At 33.6% G+C, this 21,371-nt stretch overlaps 2 protein-coding genes across 8 annotated transcripts in view; one reads left to right on the forward strand and one right to left on the reverse strand.

Annotated features, from left to right (window-relative positions):
- Positions 1 to 10,144, forward strand: part of LOC111046010 — a 31,323-nt gene extending 21,179 nt beyond the window's left edge. For all 7 annotated transcript variants that reach the window (XM_039440597.1, XM_039440599.1, XM_039440598.1 and 4 more), the window contains 8 exons: positions 44 to 185; positions 1,231 to 1,403; positions 2,878 to 3,060; positions 4,808 to 5,022; positions 6,123 to 6,251; positions 6,931 to 7,040; positions 8,456 to 8,600; positions 9,607 to 10,144. In XM_039440597.1, coding sequence (XP_039296531.1) covers positions 44 to 185; positions 1,231 to 1,403; positions 2,878 to 3,060; positions 4,808 to 5,022; positions 6,123 to 6,251; positions 6,931 to 7,040; positions 8,456 to 8,600; positions 9,607 to 9,928 — 1,419 coding nt within the window. In that variant the 3' untranslated portion in view covers positions 9,929 to 10,144. The remainder of the gene's footprint in view (positions 1 to 43; positions 186 to 1,230; positions 1,404 to 2,877; positions 3,061 to 4,807; positions 5,023 to 6,122; positions 6,252 to 6,930; positions 7,041 to 8,455; positions 8,601 to 9,606) is intronic.
- The window catches only part of LOC111064279 (E3 ubiquitin-protein ligase Ubr3), a 144,680-nt gene that overhangs the window by 93,411 nt on the left and 29,898 nt on the right, over positions 1 to 21,371 (reverse strand). The window contains 3 exon segments of the mRNA XM_039441147.1: positions 17,085 to 17,240; positions 18,639 to 18,886; positions 21,051 to 21,230. Of these exon segments, the coding sequence (XP_039297081.1) occupies positions 17,085 to 17,240; positions 18,639 to 18,886; positions 21,051 to 21,230 (584 nt within the window).

Raw genomic sequence — 21,371 nt, forward strand, 5'->3', positions numbered from 1 at the left:
CTATTTCATCTTTGTATCATTTCTGATGTATCATATGTTACAGGAGGTGGATGCCAACATCTGCAACATCCAGCAGTCCCCTCAACAGATCCTCTACAACATCTATGTATCACTACAGATGACACAACTCAAAGGCTACACAATGATGCAATTCTCCTGGATGCTATTGCGTCTTTACAACAGAGGTCAGCCAAAATTATACAGAAAGCTTCCGTTGTAAAATATACTAAGATACAAAAACGTTTCAAAAATACTATGATACAAAACACATCTATTGCAAAAATACTATAATACAAAAAACGTCCGTTTCAAAATTTACTATGATACAAAAGAACTTCCATTGCAAAAAAATATTATGATACATTGAACTTCTGTTGCCAACATTATGATACAAAATAACTTCCGTTTCAAATAATAGTGACACTTGTTACAAGATTATTATTTTTGTGGGATCATTTTGAAATATTCTATTCCACAATATTTTGATCATTTAATTTCATTTTTTCTCGCAGGTAGTGATTTCACTGATTGTATGTTGTTCAAGTATGTTAATCACCATAAATGATACAGTTTCACAACTAACGATACAGTATCACCACACTTGATACAGTATCACACCAAATGATACAGTATCACAACAAATGATACACAATACCATAATTTGATACAAAACTTTCAAACTTTGAATGAATAATTCTACAAACCATGGAATATCTTCTTGTGCTATCTTTTCTCTATGGTATCACCACACTTGATACAGTATCACAACAAATGATACAGTATCATCTCAACTTGATACAAAAGTTACTTTGTTTTGGTTTTTTACTTTCTTTCTCGCTGGTTATTGATTGCACTGATTGTATGTTGTTTAAGAATGTTAATCACCATAAATGATACAGTATCACAACAAAATATACAGTATCACCACAGTTGATACAGTATCACACCAAATGATACAGTATCATCTCAACTTGATTTGATACAAAACTTTCAAACTTTGAATGAATTCTACAAACCATGAGATATCTTCTTGTGCTATCTTTTCTCTATGATATCACCATAAATGATACAGTATCAACACATTATGATACAGTATCACAACAAATGATACACAACACCATAATTTGACACAAAACTTTCAAACTTTGAATGAGTTCTACAAACGATGGGATATCATCTTCCTATGCTATCATTTCTCTATGACTTTACATTATTTTGCTCTATTTTCAGGCAACTTCACTTTGGAAGCTGAGACAAGTCGCAACAAGTATGTTCAACAAATGAAGCAACAAGTGCAAATAGCCAAGGAGACGATTGCCGACGCTAGCACAGCCATGTGGAGATGTGACGCCCGAAAACAAGTCGAAGATGAGACCTACACCAAGCTGACTAGACTGTTACAGGTTAAAATAATCAATTATATTTTATTAAGCAAGAAATTATGTTTTTCAATAATTTCATGATGAATTTTCATAATAAAGATAAAATATTTTGTAATTATTAATTCTACATTGATAAAAGACGGTCTGGCAACAGAGCAGAGCGAGAAAGAGATAGCGCTATCCACTTTGTGGAATGATAGACAAGGATAGCAATACCATCAAACTATCAGAGCATCAGTTGAATATGAGAGTTTACATGTTATTAATAAGGAATGATAACATTTCTTCATAAGAATGATAATGCTATTACTAATAGTGTCAAACACTGTCATTATGGACAGTTGTTCTGTGTATATGGAATGTGGTAAATTGTCCGATTTACCAAGTAAAAAGTTCTGCATTCCATGGGAGGAATTTTGACAGATTCTGTTCCAGAAACCTGTTCCAGCTCCAAAATCCTGCCCCACAGTCGAAGTGTGGTAAATTGCCCGACGTGGTACAGTTCCAACTATCTGAGCTCTCATTGGTCGATTATTGAAGTCTGCTTGCTTCTCTGCGCATGCGCTGATAGTTTGTTCACCATTGCATAGCATAGAATACATAACCAACAATATGATGTTTGATAACCATTCATTAAATGAATTTTTCTTGATAGAAAATTTGAGAGTAATGGAATAAAAGGAATTTACACTTTTCTAGTTGGTAGGTTTGTAAAACAGCCTTTCTTCATTCACGCAGCTAGTAAACGACACAGTTTAGTGTAAATCAACTTTATATATGCGCGCCAAAAGCTTGAACCAACGATTTTGAAATGGCGTTCCATGGGAACATTTTGCACTAGTCACGTGATGGAACAATTACAATTGAAACTGGAAAAATTTACTGTACACTATGACGTGGACCTAACTATATAATACTGTCTGTCATAACGAAATAAATTTTCCAAAAAAATGAAGGCTGTGCAAATGGTTCTTGGGAACAGATAGAAATTACTGAGACATTGCAATTATTCAATTGCTAATGAATTAATAATTATTATTAAACGGAATTCCAAATTAAATGCTGTAATCAATTCACCCCGAAGACTTCTGCTACTGCAAATAGCAGAATTTCCATCTAGCTGTTTACCCTGTTGTCAATATTTGCAGTAGCAGAAGTCTTCGGGGTGAATTACAGCATTTAATTTGGAATTAATAATTATTATTAAACGAAAATCCAAATTAAATGCTGTAATCAATTCACCCCGAAGACTTCTGCTACTTCAAATAGCAGAATTTCCATCTAGCTGTTTACCCTGTTGTCAATATTTGCAGTAGCAGAAGTCTTCGGGGTGAATTACAGCATTTAATTTGGATTTTCGGTTAATAATAATAATAGTAATAATAATAATTGTTATTATTATTATTATTGTTTTTGGGAACATTTGAGAGAACATTTTTCAAGTATACCGAGTGATTTGTGTTAAATTTATCTATTTGTTCTATGTTTTTGTCAGGGCTACATAGTCAACGAAGTCAACCTAAATCGTCAGAAGTCTTGTGGTGAAAGCTGCGGATATTACTCTCATACCGAACAGTACAGCTGCTACGAAGGAGGGTTCTGCCACCAACAGTTGAAGTGCGAGGGAAAGATCACCGACTGCACTTTTGTCGACTCTGACATGGAGATTTGCTCGACGGTAAGTTGGTAAACATGTTTTGTAGACAGCAGAAGACGTTTCAAGCTAATAGAAACATGTTTCATGTACTGTGAATTAAAACATGTTTTGTAGACAGCAGAAGACGTTTCAAGCGAATAGAAACATGTTTCATGTACTGTGAATTATGTTTCAATCACCGAGAAACAAGTTTTTAAATAATAATAACATAGAGAAACAATAGCGTAAGTAGATATCCCATGGTATAGGGCGTTTATGTCGCAACTTTTACTGTTATCTCAAGCCGATTACTGTCAATTATTGTAGATTTTTACTGTTTTGTTGGGGTGAGAGTGTATGAACGTCACAGTATGAGAGACTACCAGCGTCACACAGCTTCACGGGAAAGAACTACGTGGACTATTGGCTTGAGATAACAGTAAAAGTTGCGACATAAAAGTCCTATACCATGGGATATCTACTTATGCTATTGTTTCTATGATAATAATAATGTTGCAAAGCCCCATTACTCCCAACAAATTGACCTCAAATTCAGAAATTCTAATTTATACTTCAATGTTCAAAAACTCATTTAAATTACAAAAGTCGGAATTTAATCGAATAAACATGTATAATCTATGGAGAGGAACGAATTTCATCTAGAGGCCTAGAGGGACATTTTCAGTCTATTGTCAAATAATATGATATGGATTATCTTTTTTGCATGATTTTACTTTTTATTTCTCTATTCATGTCTCATTCTCAACTTATTATGGCCGATCATTCTTCTTCTTTCGCTACTTCTTCCTCTTCTTCTGCATTTCTCTATCCTTCTTTTTCTTCTTCTTCTTATTTTGCTACTTCTCGTCTTCCACTACTTCTATTGTCTACGTATTTTCTTCTTCTTCTTCCTTCTTCGAGTTTACGTTTTATTTCTCTATTCATGTCTCATTCTCAACTTATTATGGCCGATCATTCTTCTTCTTTCGCTACTTCTTCTGCATTTCTCTATCCTTCTTCTTCTTCTTCCTCTTCTTGTCTTCTTTTCACTGGTTATTTCTCTTTCTACAATTGCCCCTTTTCTCCTCCTATATTAATATTCCTTATCTACCCCATTCATCATTTTCTTCTTCCTCTTCATCTTCTTCAGTCTCTCTTTCTCATACTTCTTCTTTTTTTTCTTCTTCTTCTGTCTACTTCTTTTGCTACTTCTTTGTCTCTTTCTTCTTTTTGGTAGAGAGTTAGTGGGGAGGATATTTTTAATATTCTTTCCGAAGAATGGACATTGATATGTCCAAAGCTCCGCCAATTTATGTAGATGCATAACAATATAATTATCTATAGTTATTATATTACAAATTACTTTTTCATATCATATACAGTTCAATAATTATTTTCTTAGTCTATATTATGTAAATTCATCTATAATGTTGCTGTATTGTAAGCTATTGTATATAAGTGTATAAGCCAGTATATTGTAATCTACATAAATAAAGTACTCAATCAATCAATCTTCTTCTTCTTCTTCTTCTCATTCTTCTTCTTTTTCTTCTTCTGTCTACTTCTTTTGCTACTTCTTCGTCTTCTACTACTTCTTAATCTACCTAGCTCTAGTTATTTTTCTATTGTCTAGGTCTTTTCTTCTTCCACTTCTTCCAGTACCACTTCCTCTGTCCAGCTCTAGTTCTAATTCTGTGTATACCAACAAATGAATAAAATAATAGAAATCTATGTAGATTTGTTTATGCTGTTTTTTTTCACAAATTTGTTTCAATTTTGTGTTTGTTAGGAAATCAGATCTCACCGTCGCTACAACTGGATCAAATACAAGAACGGCAAGCAGATGGGTCAAGACCAGACCTGCACCAATGTGAGGAAAGTGGACTCCTGGTGGAGATATCTGCTCTGGCACTGTAGCTACTGTTTCTGCCTTTGTGATGATGCCAGGTTCTCAGACCGTTACTTCAATCTGAGACCTGCTATTTCGGATACTGGACTTAATAGGTCAGTTAGTTAGCAGATTTGAGAATGAATAGATTTCAAATTTTGTGTAAGTTTGTATTTCCTTTTAATTTAATAATACAGCCTTTTTTTAATTATATCCTATTATATTAAGCGAGCAATTACTGTATGTCTCTTTATATTTTTATATCTGGTTATTTATGTTCAACGGATCTCAAAAACGGCTCTAACGATTTTCACGAAATTTGGAACATAGTAGGTTTATGATGAAAAAATTCGATTGCACTAGGTCTCATCCTTGGGAAAACTCGCTGAACGAGATTAAAAGGATAATTTATCCTTGGCTGAAACAGCTGAGACTTTCGTCGTCTGTGGATAGTAAAAAGTGAGCGAGTGAATCTGTGGAAAATCAAAATATCGCATCCCCGAAATTCATAAGCTGACGTATAGCCAGCTGTAAAATATAAACACGATCATTTTAGAGAATTGTGCTATCATTTTCAGAAAGCCCGTGCAACATTAGTTTGCAGCACGGACCTTTATTTTTTACGAGAATAGGATCAGTATTTCTATTGATTCTATAAAAATTACCTACGCTCTCTTTTCGTTCTTTCTCTCATACAATTAGCTCACAGGTTCTCTGGATTCTGTGAAATCTAGCAGAACTGTACTTCATAAGAGCAATGCTGCAATCTAGGGTTTGCACTGATTACAGGACGAGGTTTAACATAGGTGAAGATGAAAAGGAAGAAGAAGAAGAAGAAGAAGAAGAAGAAGAAGAAAAGAAAGAGAGACTGAAGAAGATGAAGAAGAAAATGATAAATGGGGTATATAAGGAATATTATTATAGGAGAAGAAAAGGGGCAATTGTAGAAAGAGAAATAAGCAGTTTTTAGAAGAAGACAAGATGTGAAAATGATGAACTTTTCAAATTTAAAATAAAAAATATGTTATTGTTTAATTATATTTTACGCTTGTTTCAATTCGGTATTATTTGATGTATATTTTCTAAAAATGGACGGTGTTTTCAATTATTGTTAGCTTCAACTTTGTATAATAGCATTGTGTTCCAATTTTGTATTATTTGTATTGTATAGTATATTATTGTGTATACATTTTTTATAATTTGTATCTTCTTTCAGAGTGGTAACAGCCCTACGTTTCACCAAATACAACCACGTGATACATTTGCAGATACAAGAGGGAGAACTGCTACCCAAGGGACTGATCAACGAAACAAGCGTACATTGGGTACCACTTGATGATTACAGGTATTTAATATTTTTGAAATAATTATTTTGAAAAGCCTAGTAATATAATATTCAACAAGTCTCACAGATATTCTAAAAATTACGGAATATCTTGGCAGGGAGGAGATAAGACATTACGATGATTATAGATATTAAAAGCACTCCAGAGATGAATTTAACCTGGAGCTTGAATGAGGGGAATGTATTATAACTACCTAGTTTATAATACAAAACTGGAAAAGTTTTGTATTATAACTACCTACTTTATAATACAAAACTGGAAAAGTTTTGTATTATAACTACCTAGTTTATAATACAAAACTGGAAAAGTTTTGAGAAAAGAGAAAAGTTTTTAATGAATAAAACAGAATTTGTAATAATTATGTTTTATGTCAAGAAATTGAACCTCATCTGTTTTAGAACAATTGAAATTTATTAAACATAATAATTATGTTTTATGTCAAGAAATTGAACCTCATCTGTTTTAGAACAATTGAAATTTATTAAATATATTATACTGATTTATATATTTTTTCTTGTACATAGAATCACGATCACCACATCTTCTTTGATAACACGACGGGCTTTGACCAATCACGCTATTACCAAGTGTCAAATCATATTTTTTGTCAATTTATTATTATTTAATGGTGTTTTCCAATAAAGGCAACATTTATAATTTTTTCAAACCTTTTTACAGCGTTGGCAAAGCTGACTCAAGACCGGGAGTTGACTATCATATGATGTCTTGGGACGAAAGAGCTTTGGACTTAGATGATATTGTGGCTCCTACTGGATACGTTATGACAGGTTAGTTCTATCAAGAATTGTATATTTTTAAATCATCTATAATATAATAATGGAAAGAACTGGCTTATAGGAAATTCACGAATGACGCATCATCACGTCTCAACTACTCAACTCATTAACTTCACATTTTGCATATAGATTCTCAATGTACCGAGGATGGTTATAGGCTTATTTTGAATTCTTCAAGTTTTCAGTTTGTCATGTTTTTAATCAGACCTTTGCGGGGCACGGGTTACCTGAAAGTCTATAATTATGATAAAGGAAAGTAATGGATTATACTTGTAGGGGATAGGAAATTCACGAATGACGCATCATCACGTCTCAACTACTCAACTCATTAACTTCACATTTTGCATATACATTCTCAATTCACCGAGGATGGTTATAGGCTTATTTTGAATTCTTCAAGTTTTCAGTTTGTCATGTTTTTAATCAGACCTTTGCGGGGCACGGGTTACCTGCTAGTCTATAATTTTTATAAAGGAAAGTAATGGCTTCTACACGTAGTGGATAGGAAATTCACGAATGACGCATCATCACGTCTCAACTACTCAACTCATTAACTTGAAATTTTGCATATAGATTCTTAATGTACCGAGGATGGTTATAGGACTATTTTGAATTCTTCAAGATTTCAGTAGGTCAAGTATTCAGTTAGTCAGGTGTTTAATTGGACCCTTGCGGAGCACGGGTTACCTGCTTGTCTATAATAAAATAAACAAAGTAATGGCTTATACAGGTAGGGGATAGGAAATTCACGAATGACGCATCATCACGTCTCAACTACTCAACTCATTAACTTGAAATTTCGCATATAGATTCTCAATTCACCGAGGATGGTTATAGGCCTATTTTCTATTCTTCAAGTCAGTAGGTCAAATATGCAGTTAGTCAGGTGTTTAATTGGACTCTTGCGGAGCACGGGTTACCTACTAGTTTTCAATAAATTATCCAGAGTAGAGTTATCAAAATCTAAATAGAAAATCAAAATCTAATAAGAAACCCTATGAGAACCTGGCATGTATGAAAGTCTCAATTATTCAACTCATTAACTTGACATTTTGCATATAGATTCTTAATTAACCGAGGATGGTTATAATAAGCCTATTTTAAATTCTACAAGATTTCAGTAGGTCCAGTTTTCAGTTTGTCAAGTAGACACTTGTTTACCTACTAGTTTTCAATAAATTATCCAAAGTAGTTATGTTACATCACATCAACAGTTACCACCTCAAAAATAATCAACTGATTCAAACTTTATTATTATAATTTTATAAATTGGTAACGGATTCTTTCTTTCCGCATTGTATATTGTACTTTATGTATGTAAGCAATGTATAACGATTCAATGATATATTTGAGTTATTGATATATTTATAATGTATATATATTTATTTATAATGATATATTTATAGGAGTGAAATTCCGCAAACTGGGCACCCATTTGAACTTGGAGGTTCGGATAACACCTTTCAACTTCACCACTGGTCACCTGATCAAGCCTCATAAGAAGAGCGAGTGGATTAGCAATGATAATACTGACGGATCTGAGAAACCCAGGTAAGAAACCAGAAGAATAATATAAATATGGCAAAATAATTATCATAGAAAATTGTAACTTTTTCACATAAAGACAACCAGTTCGAGCACTTGAGCCATTTTCAAATGTCGAAATGAATATTCAAAATTATAGAGGCAAAATCGATGAATATTGCCAAAATTACCAAATTTTATCTGCAACAAGGGTCATCCAAAAACAACCAATACCAACCTAACAAAACAAACCTTTATGCTTTACCAATCAAACCTCTACCAACCGTTATCAACAAAGCACTTTTAATTTTTTCACACTTTTCTACAAATTTATTTATTTATTTATAAGGTTAGCAAAAAAATACAAGAATCGGAAAAGAAAAAACAGGCTATTGCCTAAAACTTCTTCAATTTCCTAATTTAGTTTTAAATTGTCCAAATATTATAGGTTATGTCCATTCAAATTTCAACACCAAATCACAATCTAAAATATAAATTAGAATAAAACAAACAATTTTAAATTTGGATGGATTAATAATAATAAAAGTTTCTTAAAAACATGAAACAAACTATAAATTCACAAAATAAAGAATAAAAACACTTAAATTTTGAGCTCGAAAATATCACAAATGTTAAAAATGTATAAATGTTAGACTTGTCTTCACCCAACTAATTATAATTCCAATACACGCGTAGTCCAGGAGCAAGAAAGACCAATCTAACCAAAATTCGATGCAGCCTTTTAATTCAAACTTAAAATTTTCATTTTTGACACAACTTTTTCATTCAATCTTCATTTTCTTTGTTACCAAAATGTTGACACCATTTTCTTTTAACCCTTTTCACAGACAGTTGCCGACTGTTTGTATTTTCAAGGAAATAAAATATATTTATTCATTTATTCCAATACAAGGGTCATCCAAAAACAATAGTGACCAATCTAACCAAAATTCGATGCAGCCTTTTAATTCAAACTTAAAATTTTCATTTTTGACACAACTTTTTCATTCAATCTTCATTTTCTTTGTTACAGACAACTGCTGACCAGCCTCGCCAGTAAGGACCTGGACATTCCGACACGAGGGCCGTCCGAAAACAAACCTGACTCGCGCAACGACACCTTCCTACTTTTCACGCATTCCAGCATCGATGCAGATGTGGCCCAACACACTGTGCCGTTCTTCGACACCCAACAAGTCGCTCCGAACCCGGTCACACCTCTCGCGGGAGCCGGCCTCATGCACAAGGGACTGCCCAAGTTTGGAGGTTATGTGGCGCCCAAAGTGTTCACCTACAATATGGCCGATCACCTCCAGAGCGATTTCGGCGATTTAGACAAGAACTCTAGTGTTTAGACTCAACGAATATTGATAATCTGTAGAACAATTTCAGGATTTGGAAAAGAACTTTAGTGTTTTGACTCGGCGAATATTGTTGATTGAATTACATAAGAAATAGAAGAACTCTAGCATTTAGATTCAACGAATAGTGATCAAGTTATTCATTACGTAAATATTGAATGAACAACGGAATAACAGATTGAAAACTAATTAAGATTGATTGGATAATGGGAAAACTGTAGCATTTTAATTGACTGGACGATGGGAATTAACAAAATTGGTAACGATTAGTAGCATCTAAAGATTGAATAGTAAGACGATTAGTAGCATCTAAAGATTGAATAGTAAGAATATGTTTGTAATAAATTACAGAATATTGAACCACTAAGGAAATGTGTATTATGGAATCTTGAACTAATAGATACAGATTATTTTCAGTTAACAAGTTGGGAATTATAAGTTTGGACAACAAAAACTATGTTCATGAGATATCAAGCTTGGATTACAGACTATTGTTAGTGAACAAATTCAGAACTATGAATAGTATTTAGCAATGGAGTAGACATTATAAGTTTGTATTTACATTTGTAATTACAGAATATAAAATAAAACGCTTTTACAGATTTGAAAAACTGAGGAAATTTGTATTATGTATATTGTAATGTGTCTAAACATATTGGGAACCAGAAGTAAATTCTAATTATTTAATGAATGAAAAGACTGGAAGTTGAAAGAAAAATAGATTACTGTATTTGAATTCGATATTCGTTGGAAACAAGATAACATATTATGTGATGAGAATAATATTGGGAATTATTTCTGTCAGAAAACTATGATTTAGAGGACCTTTATAATAATAATGTCGATCACTTGGGTAGTCTATAGTATAAATTTGAATAAGTGATAAGAGTTCTTCAATGATAAGACTTGATTTATGTGAAAACTAATATTGAAGAAACCTAAACGATTTCTAAAAACAAATATTTGTGATAAGTTATAGATAAGTGAAGTAAATAGCACGAAATTATTTAGCAATTTTCAGAGATTTGGTGAACAATTTTAATCTTGAGTTGAAACTTTTGAAGACATTTAAATGATGATCAAATCTAGATTGAATTTTTTATAGTTCTCAATACACTATCAATCTACATTTGAAGCTTTTGAAGAAGTTTAAGTGATGATCAAAGACTTGGAAAATCTAGATTGAATTTTTGATTAGTTTTTGATACACTATCAATAAAATTCCTAATCTATATTTTGACTATGACCATTTATATACTAAAATAATTTATGATCAATCATTTCAAGATAAGTTCTTGATAGCAGATCCAGCTGCATTAGTATTAGTATACTCCAGAATCAAAATGTTGAATTTAGATAGAATGGGAACAATTTTTGTATAGTACAATCTTAATCTTGAGTTGAAACTTTTTTATAGTTCTCAATACACTATCAATCTACATTTGAAGCTTTTGAAGAAGTTTAAGTGATGATCAAAGACTTGGAAAATCTAGATTGAATTTTTGATTAGTTTTTGATACACTATCAATAAAATTCCTAATCTATATTTTGACTATGACCATTTATATACTAAAATAATTTATGATCAATCATTTCAAGATAAGTTCTTGATAGCAGATCCAGCTGCATTAGTATTAGTATACTCCAGAATCAAAATGTTGAATTTAGATAGAATGGGAACAATTTTTGTATAGTACAATCTTAATCTTGAGTTGAAACTTTTTTATAGTTCTCAATACACTATCAATCTACATTTGAAGCTTTTGAAGAAATTTAAGTGATGATCAAATACTTGGAAAATCTAGTTTGAATTTTTGATTAGTTTTTGATACACTATCAATAAAATTCCTAATCTATATTTTGACTATGACCATTTATAAACTAAAATAATTTATGATCAATCATTTTTATATAAGTTCTTGATAGCAGATCCAACTGCATTAGTATTAGTATACTCCAGAATCAAAATGTTGAATTTAGATAGAATGGGAACAATTTTGGGATAGTCGGGTTTTATAATGGTTTTGTATTTTTCATTTGTCAGTCAGCTAGTAGTTGACGTTTATTTTACATCTTATTAATTGTGTATCTATATAATCAATTAAAACGAGATCACGATTTTGTATTCTTTGTATTTATTGTTTCATTAACACCCATTAGAAATAAAAACTAATAATTTTTTAAAAACTTCTTTACAATGTATTTCCAGAGTTACATATCGTGGGATGGTATCTTGACCTCCCTCTATATATAACTTGGAACGAACAAAATCGTAGTCCGACTCTAAGCCCGCTCTAGTTTCTGGAAATGTCGCTAGACTTTTATCTGAATTTTGGAGAGAAATAGGAATCATTGAGCTGACAAGCAAACACAAACAGCTTGAAATTTGGAACAAAATCGACCTACACGAAGAGATATCTTCTTATGCTACCTTTTCTCTAAGGTATCACCACAATATGATACAGTATCAACACAATATGATACAGTATCAACACAATATGATACAATATCAACACAATATGATACAGTATCAACACAATATGATACAGTATCATCTAAACTTGATACACACCACCATAATCCTATTATATTAAGCGAGCAATTTCTGTAAATCTGTTTATATTTTTATATCTGGCTATTTTATATTTTTATATCTGGTTATTATGTTCAACGGATCTCGAAAACGGCTCTAACGATTTCCACGAAATTTTTAACATAGTAGGTTTATGATATAAAAATTCTATTGCACTAGGTCTCATCCCTGGGAAAACTAGCTGAAGGACATGAAAAGAATAATTCATCCTTGGAAAAACAGATGATAATTTCGTCGTCTGTCGATAACAGAAGATGCGTGTGCCTGTGTGGGAGATCAGCTATGTAATCAATTAGCTTACCCTATCTCGCGAGAAATCTAGAAATTCTAATTGACTCGATCAAAGTAATCTGATTTGTTGACATGAGATGGTATACCATAATATTCAAAGTTAATCATTATTTCACAATTCTAAGTGATTAGTGAGTGTTATCATAGAGAAACAATAGCGTAAGTAGATATCCCATGGTATAGGGCGTTTTTGTCGCAACTTTTACTGTTATCTCAAGCCGATAGTTCACGTAGTTCTTTCCTGTGAAGCTGTGTGACGCTGATAGTCTCTCATATTGTGCCGTTCCTACACGCTCACCCCAACAAAACAGTAAAGATTGACAATAATCGGCTTGAGATAACAGTAAAAGTTGCGACATAAATTCCCTATACCATGGGATATCTACTTACGCTATCGTTTCTCTATGGTGTTAGTTTGTTATTAAATTTGGTTTGTAAACAATCTAGATTAGAACTTTTATGTTTCCAAATATTTTGACTGAAAATAGGTTCTGAATTCAAGTGTATGGAACATAACCTACTTTTCGGAATAATTATAGTGTATAAATCAAAATTCGGGGAAGAAACAGTTTTGGACTGTGCCTGTTAGTCCTTCCCCAATCATTTTAAAGAATTGAGTTCTGTTTATCAATAAATAAATAACGAGCGAAGCTCGGTGCCCCGATATTGATATTGATTTGATACTGTATCATATTAGTTTGATACTGTATCATATTGTGTTGATACTGTTTCATCGGTGCCCCGATATTCTTATACAAAACTTGCAAACTTTGAATGAATTCTACAAACCATGGGATATTTTCTTATGCTATCTATGCCCCTATGGTACGGGGCTTAATTTCATGCAATAGAATGAATTTAGGAGTGGCACCCTACCTGGACCCGGAGCGGATGCATCATGATGAGATGTAGCACGTCGAGAGGGGGCAGGACCTCGGCTAAGGGCACACCCTGTACGTTGACCGCTTGGCACATGAACACGCTCAGGTAGCGATGCAGCGGCAGGTGGAATGACACTTGGTGGTTGTCGCTCTGAAATACAACAAACAATTCAACTTATTTTCAACTTCCTCAGCGGAAGGACCTTCAAAGAAGGCCAGGAGTGGAACTCACGTAGGTCACGAGGACTAATCACTCTGAAGAGACTGCCAAGCATATCACACTGGATTGCAACCAGGTGATGAATGGGATGTTAGCATAGGGAAAAACTCATGGTTCTTGTAAAGGACACAGGTATTGGTTTGCCTGCCTAACTAACATACTACTTGGGAACACATTGGGCCATATGAATAAAGTTGAGCATTTGCTTATACTTCTAAAATATGGAGTATTTGCTTCATTTTCTATGAATAAACGTGAGCAAAACCTTTTGCTCATGCTCATCAAAAAAAAATAGCTTGAGCATTTGCTCAAGAGTAAAAGCTTTTGCTCAAAATTGTATGAATAAACTAGAGCATTTGCTCAACTTTTGAAGCAAATGCTTCAAAAAAGGTGAGTCTAGTCTAGACAGGCTTATCAGCTTTTGCTCATAGTAAAATGGCTCAACTAATCCGTATGAGGAAGAGGAAACTATACCAGATACGATCACAACCAATAGTTGAGAACTATAAAACTCTTATTAGATTCAACCATGATATATATATATATATATATATATATATATATCACCATTATCCCTACAAAAGATAGCTACCTGCTATAAAGATAGCCATCACAAAATAGGAGATAGGCATTTAAGAAGATGAGAGTGTGGACGATTATAAGAAGGCTATTGATATTATAAGAATATGCTAAAGATTATTATAGAGATGACATTTTTTCACGCTATTATTTCAAAATCCTAACTCAACTAACCTAAAACTCTATTCATAAATAGAAAACAGAGCAGACGACGCAAACAAAAGCGGTGCACCCTACTTGCATATTTAGCGCTTCCGTGAGCTATAAAAACAAACTAAGGCTACAAAAGCGAATCAGCTGATGAAAAATCTCTTAAATACGTGAACATTTGCTCCAGAATTCAGGAGCATAAGATAAGAGTATAAGGTAAAGCTTATTCATATAAAAATGAGCAAATGCTTTTGCTTCTAACTTTTGCTCATGAGCAAAACCTTATGCTCCATGCTCTTGCTCATGAGCATTTGCTCTGGTTTTATTCATATGGGCCAATAAGCTTCCGTTGACGTGTGGGGTTCTTTGAATCTTTGGATCCTTGAATCCGTCCCTTCAAAAACAATAATAAATAAGTCAAGGAGGAGGTCAGGGGGATGAGATGAAGGAGGACGAGGAGTAGAAGGAAGAGGATGGTGAGGAAAAGAATGAGGAAAAGGAGGAGGAGGAAGGATTGAAAATTCCTAATCTATATTTGACTATGACCATTTATAAACTAAAATAATTTATGATCAATCATTTTTATATAAGTTCTTGATAGCAGATCCAACTGCATTAGTATTAGTATACTCCAGAATCAAAATGTTGAATTTAGATAGAATGGGAACAATTTTGGGATAGTCGGGTTTTATAATGGTTTTGTATTTTTCATTTGTCAGTCAGCTAGTAGTTGACGTTTATTTTACATCTTATTAATTGTGTATCTATATAATCAATTAAAACGAGATCACGATTTTGTATTCTTTGTATTTATTGTTTCATTAACACCCATTAGAAATAAAAACTAATAATTTTTAAAAACTTCTTTACAATGTATTTCCAGAGTTACATATCGTGGGATGGTATCTTGACCTCCCTCTATATATAACTTGGAACGAACAAAATCGTAGTCCGACTCTAAGCCCGCTCTAGTTTCTGGAAATGTCGCTAGACTTTTATCTGAATTTTGGAGAGAAATAGGAATCATTGAGCTGACAAGCAAACACAAACAGCTTGAAATTTGGAACAAAATCGACCTACACGAAGAGATATCTTCTTATGCTACCTTTTCTCTAAGGTATCACCACAATATGATACAGTATCAACACAATATGATACAGTATCAACACAATATGATACAATATCAACACAATATGATACAGTATCAACACAATATGATACAGTATCATCTAAACTTGATACACACCACCATAATCCTATTATATTAAGCGAGCAATTTCTGTAAATCTGTTTATATTTTTATATCTGGCTATTTTTATATTTTTATATCTGGTTATTTATGTTCAACGGATCTCGAAAACGGCTCTAACGATTTCCACGAAATTTTTAACATAGTAGGTTTATGATATAAAAATTCTATTGCACTAGGTCTCATCCCTGGGAAAACTAGCTGAAGGACATGAAAAGAATAATTCATCCTTGGAAAAACAGATGATAATTTCGTCGTCTGTCGATAACAGAAGATGCGTGTGCCTGTGTGGGAGATCAGCTATGTAATCAATTAGCTTACCCTATCTCGCGAGAAATCTAGAAATTCTAATTGACTCGATCAAAGTAATCTGATTTGTTGACATGAGATGGTATACCATAATATTCAAAGTTAATCATTATTTCACAATTCTAAGTGATTAGTGAGTGTTATCATAGAGAAACAATAGCGTAAGTAGATATCCCATGGTATAGGGCGTTTTTGTCGCAACTTTTACTGTTATCTCAAGCCGATAGTTCACGTAGTTCTTTCCTGTGAAGCTGTGTGACGCTGATAGTCTCTCATATTGTGCCGTTCCTACACGCTCACCCCAACAAAACAGTAAAGATTGACAATAATCGGCTTGAGATAACAGTAAAAGTTGCGACATAAATTCCCTATACCATGGGATATCTACTTACGCTATCGTTTCTCTATGGTGTTAGTTTGTTATTAAATTTGGTTTGTAAACAATCTAGATTAGAACTTTTATGTTTCCAAATATTTTGACTGAAAATAGGTTCTGAATTCAAGTGTATGGAACATAACCTACTTTTCGGAATAATTATAGTGTATAAATCAAAATTCGGGGAAGAAACAGTTTTGGACTGTGCCTGTTAGTCCTTCCCCAATCATTTTAAAGAATTGAGTTCTGTTTATCAATAAATAAATAACGAGCGAAGCTCGGTGCCCCGATATTGATATTGATTTGATACTGTATCATATTAGTTTGATACTGTATCATATTGTGTTGATACTGTTTCATCGGTGCCCCGATATTCTTATACAAAACTTGCAAACTTTGAATGAATTCTACAAACCATGGGATATTTTCTTATGCTATCTATGCCCCTATGGTACGGGGCTTAATTTCATGCAATAGAATGAATTTAGGAGTGGCACCCTACCTGGACCCGGAGCGGATGCATCATGATGAGATGTAGCACGTCGAGAGGGGGCAGGACCTCGGCTAAGGGCACACCCTGTACGTTGACCGCTTGGCACATGAACACGCTCAGGTAGCGATGCAGCGGCAGGTGGAATGACACTTGGTGGTTGTCGCTCTGAAATACAACAAACAATTCAACTTATTTTCAACTTCCTCAGCGGAAGGACCTTCAAAGAAGGCCAGGAGTGGAACTCACGTAGGTCACGAGGACTAATCACTCTGAAGAGACTGCCAAGCATATCACACTGGATTGCAACCAGGTGATGAATGGGATGTTAGCATAGGGAAAAACTCATGGTTCTTGTAAAGGACACAGGTATTGGTTTGCCTGCCTAACTAACATACTACTTGGGAACACATTGGGCCATATGAATAAAGTTGAGCATTTGCTTATACTTCTAAAATATGGAGTATTTGCTTCATTTTCTATGAATAAACGTGAGCAAAACCTTTTGCTCATGCTCATCAAAAAAAATAGCTTGAGCATTTGCTCAAGAGTAAAAGCTTTTGCTCAAAATTGTATGAATAAACTAGAGCATTTGCTCAACTTTTGAAGCAAATGCTTCAAAAAAGGTGAGTCTAGTCTAGACAGGCTTATCAGCTTTTGCTCATAGTAAAATGGCTCAACTAATCCGTATGAGGAAGAGGAAACTATACCAGATACGATCACAACCAATAGTTGAGAACTATAAAACTCTTATTAGATTCAACCATGATATATATATATATATATATATATATATATATATCACCATTATCCCTACAAAAGATAGCTACCTGCTATAAAGATAGCCATCACAAAATAGGAGATAGGCATTTAAGAAGATGAGAGTGTGGACGATTATAAGAAGGCTATTGATATTATAAGAATATGCTAAAGATTATTATAGAGATGACATTTTTTCACGCTATTATTTCAAAATCCTAACTCAACTAACCTAAAACTCTATTCATAAATAGAAAACAGAGCAGACGACGCAAACAAAAGCGGTGCACCCTACTTGCATATTTAGCGCTTCCGTGAGCTATAAAAACAAACTAAGGCTACAAAAGCGAATCAGCTGATGAAAAATCTCTTAAATACGTGAACATTTGCTCCAGAATTCAGGAGCATAAGATAAGAGTATAAGGTAAAGCTTATTCATATAAAAATGAGCAAATGCTTTTGCTTCTAACTTTTGCTCATGAGCAAAACCTTATGCTCCATGCTCTTGCTCATGAGCATTTGCTCTGGTTTTATTCATATGGGCCAATAAGCTTCCGTTGACGTGTGGGGTTCTTTGAATCTTTGGATCCTTGAATCCGTCCCTTCAAAAACAATAATAAATAAGTCAAGGAGGAGGTCAGGGGGATGAGATGAAGGAGGACGAGGAGTAGAAGGAAGAGGATGGTGAGGAAAAGAATGAGGAAAAGGAGGAGGAGGAAGGATTGAAAGAGAAGGTAAAAAAGATTGAGAAACGGTAACTTTTGGATTTTTCTACACCTACAACTAACAATTTCATTAGTGACTCACCCATGTATCATCTATGAGCGACATGTGGTTCATGCCTATGGCATCGAGCCAATCCTGAAGAGCGGCCAGACACGAAGTTAGGACACGCTTGGTGAGGCCCACCGAAGTGGGTGATGTGTCCCACAGATGCGACAGAAGGGCCCACATCGGGTAGGCACTGGCTTCCAGCTCGGCAGAAAACGCCGCGTAGTAAGTGTTCGGCTCAAACTCTACGTGTTGGTTCACCTCGCGTTGGTTCACGTTCATGCCTGTAATCAAAAAGAAAAAGAAACAAATATATGGTGATTTTTTAGTCCTGTTACCCAATTTTTTATGTAATTTATAAACGGAAATTTGGGTATTAATAAAAAATAATATTTGTTATTTGCAAAAGAAAATTGATATTTTATTACTCACATTTCTTAGTTACTTGAAATTATTACACCATATGCTCAAAATGTCCACCCATTGAGGTTATACATGCTCGGACTTTTTTCACCATATTAGCAGAAACCTTTATCAGAGTTATATTGGAAATATTCGTGATTAAGTCTGTTATATTGGCTTTCAGTTCATCAATATTGTGAGGATTGTTTTTGAAGGCCTCAGACTTAATGTAGCCCCACAAAAAGTAATCAGGGGATGTGAGGTCTGGAGACTTTGAAGGCCATAAACCATAAACATTGTTCTATGGTAAAAGACATTCTGTTCATAACACGACCGGAATCATCACAGAATGTTACACAGCTTAAGGATAATAAACTCGCACTGCCTTGTGTATACTGAGTGAGTAGGGCTACCAACTTCGTGCAACAAACCAAAATTTCCCTTTATTAGGGAAAAATTACCATGTATTAAAAATAGGGTAACAGGACTAAAAAATCACCCGGTAGATACAAATAGAAAAAGAATTAAGAAATCTTATTATTTATCCAAAAATAATGTACAACATATTTTAAATTTAGGGCCGGTTTCCAAAGTCCACATTATAATGGCAGTGTTTAATTAGCAATGGTATTGCTATCCTTGTCTATCATTCAACAAAGCGGATAGCTCTATCTCTTTCTCGCTTTGCTTTGTTGCCAGATCGTCTTTTAAAAATGTAGAATTGATAATTATTAATTAACAAGATAATTCTTCTTAATTAGGAAAATGCATTATTAAATCATTAAGAAATATAATTTATTGCTTGATAAAATATAACTGATTATCTTGAACGAGATTAAACAATTAATATTACAACAATAAACCTGTATCAGTTACCTCTATAGAAGGCATTGACAAGACAGAGGTTCGGCAACGTTTTTCTTATATGTTTCTCCACTGCCATTATAACGTGGACCTCACTATAAACAACATAATCTCGGTCCTATAGTGAGGTCCACGTTATAATGGCAGTGGAGAAACATATAAGAAAAACGTTGCCGAACCTCTGTCTTGTCAATGCCTTCTATAGAGGTACAGGTTTATTGTTGTAATATTAATTGTTTATTCTCGTTTAAAATAATCAATTATATTCTATTAAGCGAGAAATTATATTTTTCAATAATTTTATAATTAATTTTTATAATTAAGACGAAATATCTTGTTAATAATTCTACATTGATAAAATACGATCTGGCAACAGAGCAAAGCCTGAAAGAGATATCGCTATCCGCTTTGTTGAATGATAGACAAGGATAGCAATACCATTGCTAATCAAACACTGCCATTATGGACCTCACTATAGACGATCGACTAGACGACATGGTCTCAGTTCTGGACGACAAAAAAAATAATATCGATTTATTTCATTCATTCATTTATTTATTGTATAAAATACTATAATCATAATACAATTATGACATTGGAGAAAAACTAGGCTGAGCCTGTACTATTTCTCTCCAAAAATGTCGATAAGATTTTTTTTAACATCTTTATTGCCCATAAAAACAAAATAAAAAAAACTTACAAAAGAAATATTCTAGATTAATATTATGCTATTTTACAAATAAATTAAAATTACATGGCACCACCCAGCAAGGGCAAAACCCTGACCGCTGAGTGAGAGTATCAGCTGTTTAGACAATATAAAAATTTATTTACTAATAAACAAAGCTACAAAAAATCGAAGTTCAACAATAAATTACTAGTAATTATAATATTTGACTGATGTCGAAGAAAAATTTTTGTATCACCCACTTATTTATCTGTTCCATCCTCTGTCTACCCCTATTAGAAAGAGATTTTGACAATGCATTTGGCATGATATTTATTATTTTTGAGCTAAGATAACCCAATTGTCTTCGCACTATTGTCAAATCTGAATAGTTAATATTATAAATGTTATGAGATGTAACTCTCAGGTTATACATAGAAACGTTATTATTCACTGTAAATTCATCCTTCCTTAAAGATAAAGAATTGATAAAGATAAAGAAACCAGTAGTTTACCTTGAAAGACAGAGAGAAACTTAAACCACATCTCGAGCAGGTTGGTGTCACTCATAAACTTGACGGCGACCGGACGATGCGAGAGGACATTGTTCAAATCGGAGACAAGCGGCCAATAGCAGTGTTCCTTCATCACCTGCTTGCCACAGTCCACCACCATGTGCTTGTTGTTCTCTTTCACTGCAACCAAAAACATTTCCAATTAAATACCATGATAAAATAGCAATGTGGTTGTTGCTCTCTATCACTGCAACGAAAAATGACGAAAAGTTTATTCAATCAAATGCCTGGGGATACACATCTGATCCTCTGTGCCAATGT

The sequence above is a fragment of the Nilaparvata lugens genome, chromosome 14, assembly GCF_014356525.2.
Source record: "Nilaparvata lugens isolate BPH chromosome 14, ASM1435652v1, whole genome shotgun sequence".
In the NCBI taxonomy this organism is placed as follows: domain Eukaryota; kingdom Metazoa; phylum Arthropoda; class Insecta; order Hemiptera; family Delphacidae; genus Nilaparvata; species Nilaparvata lugens.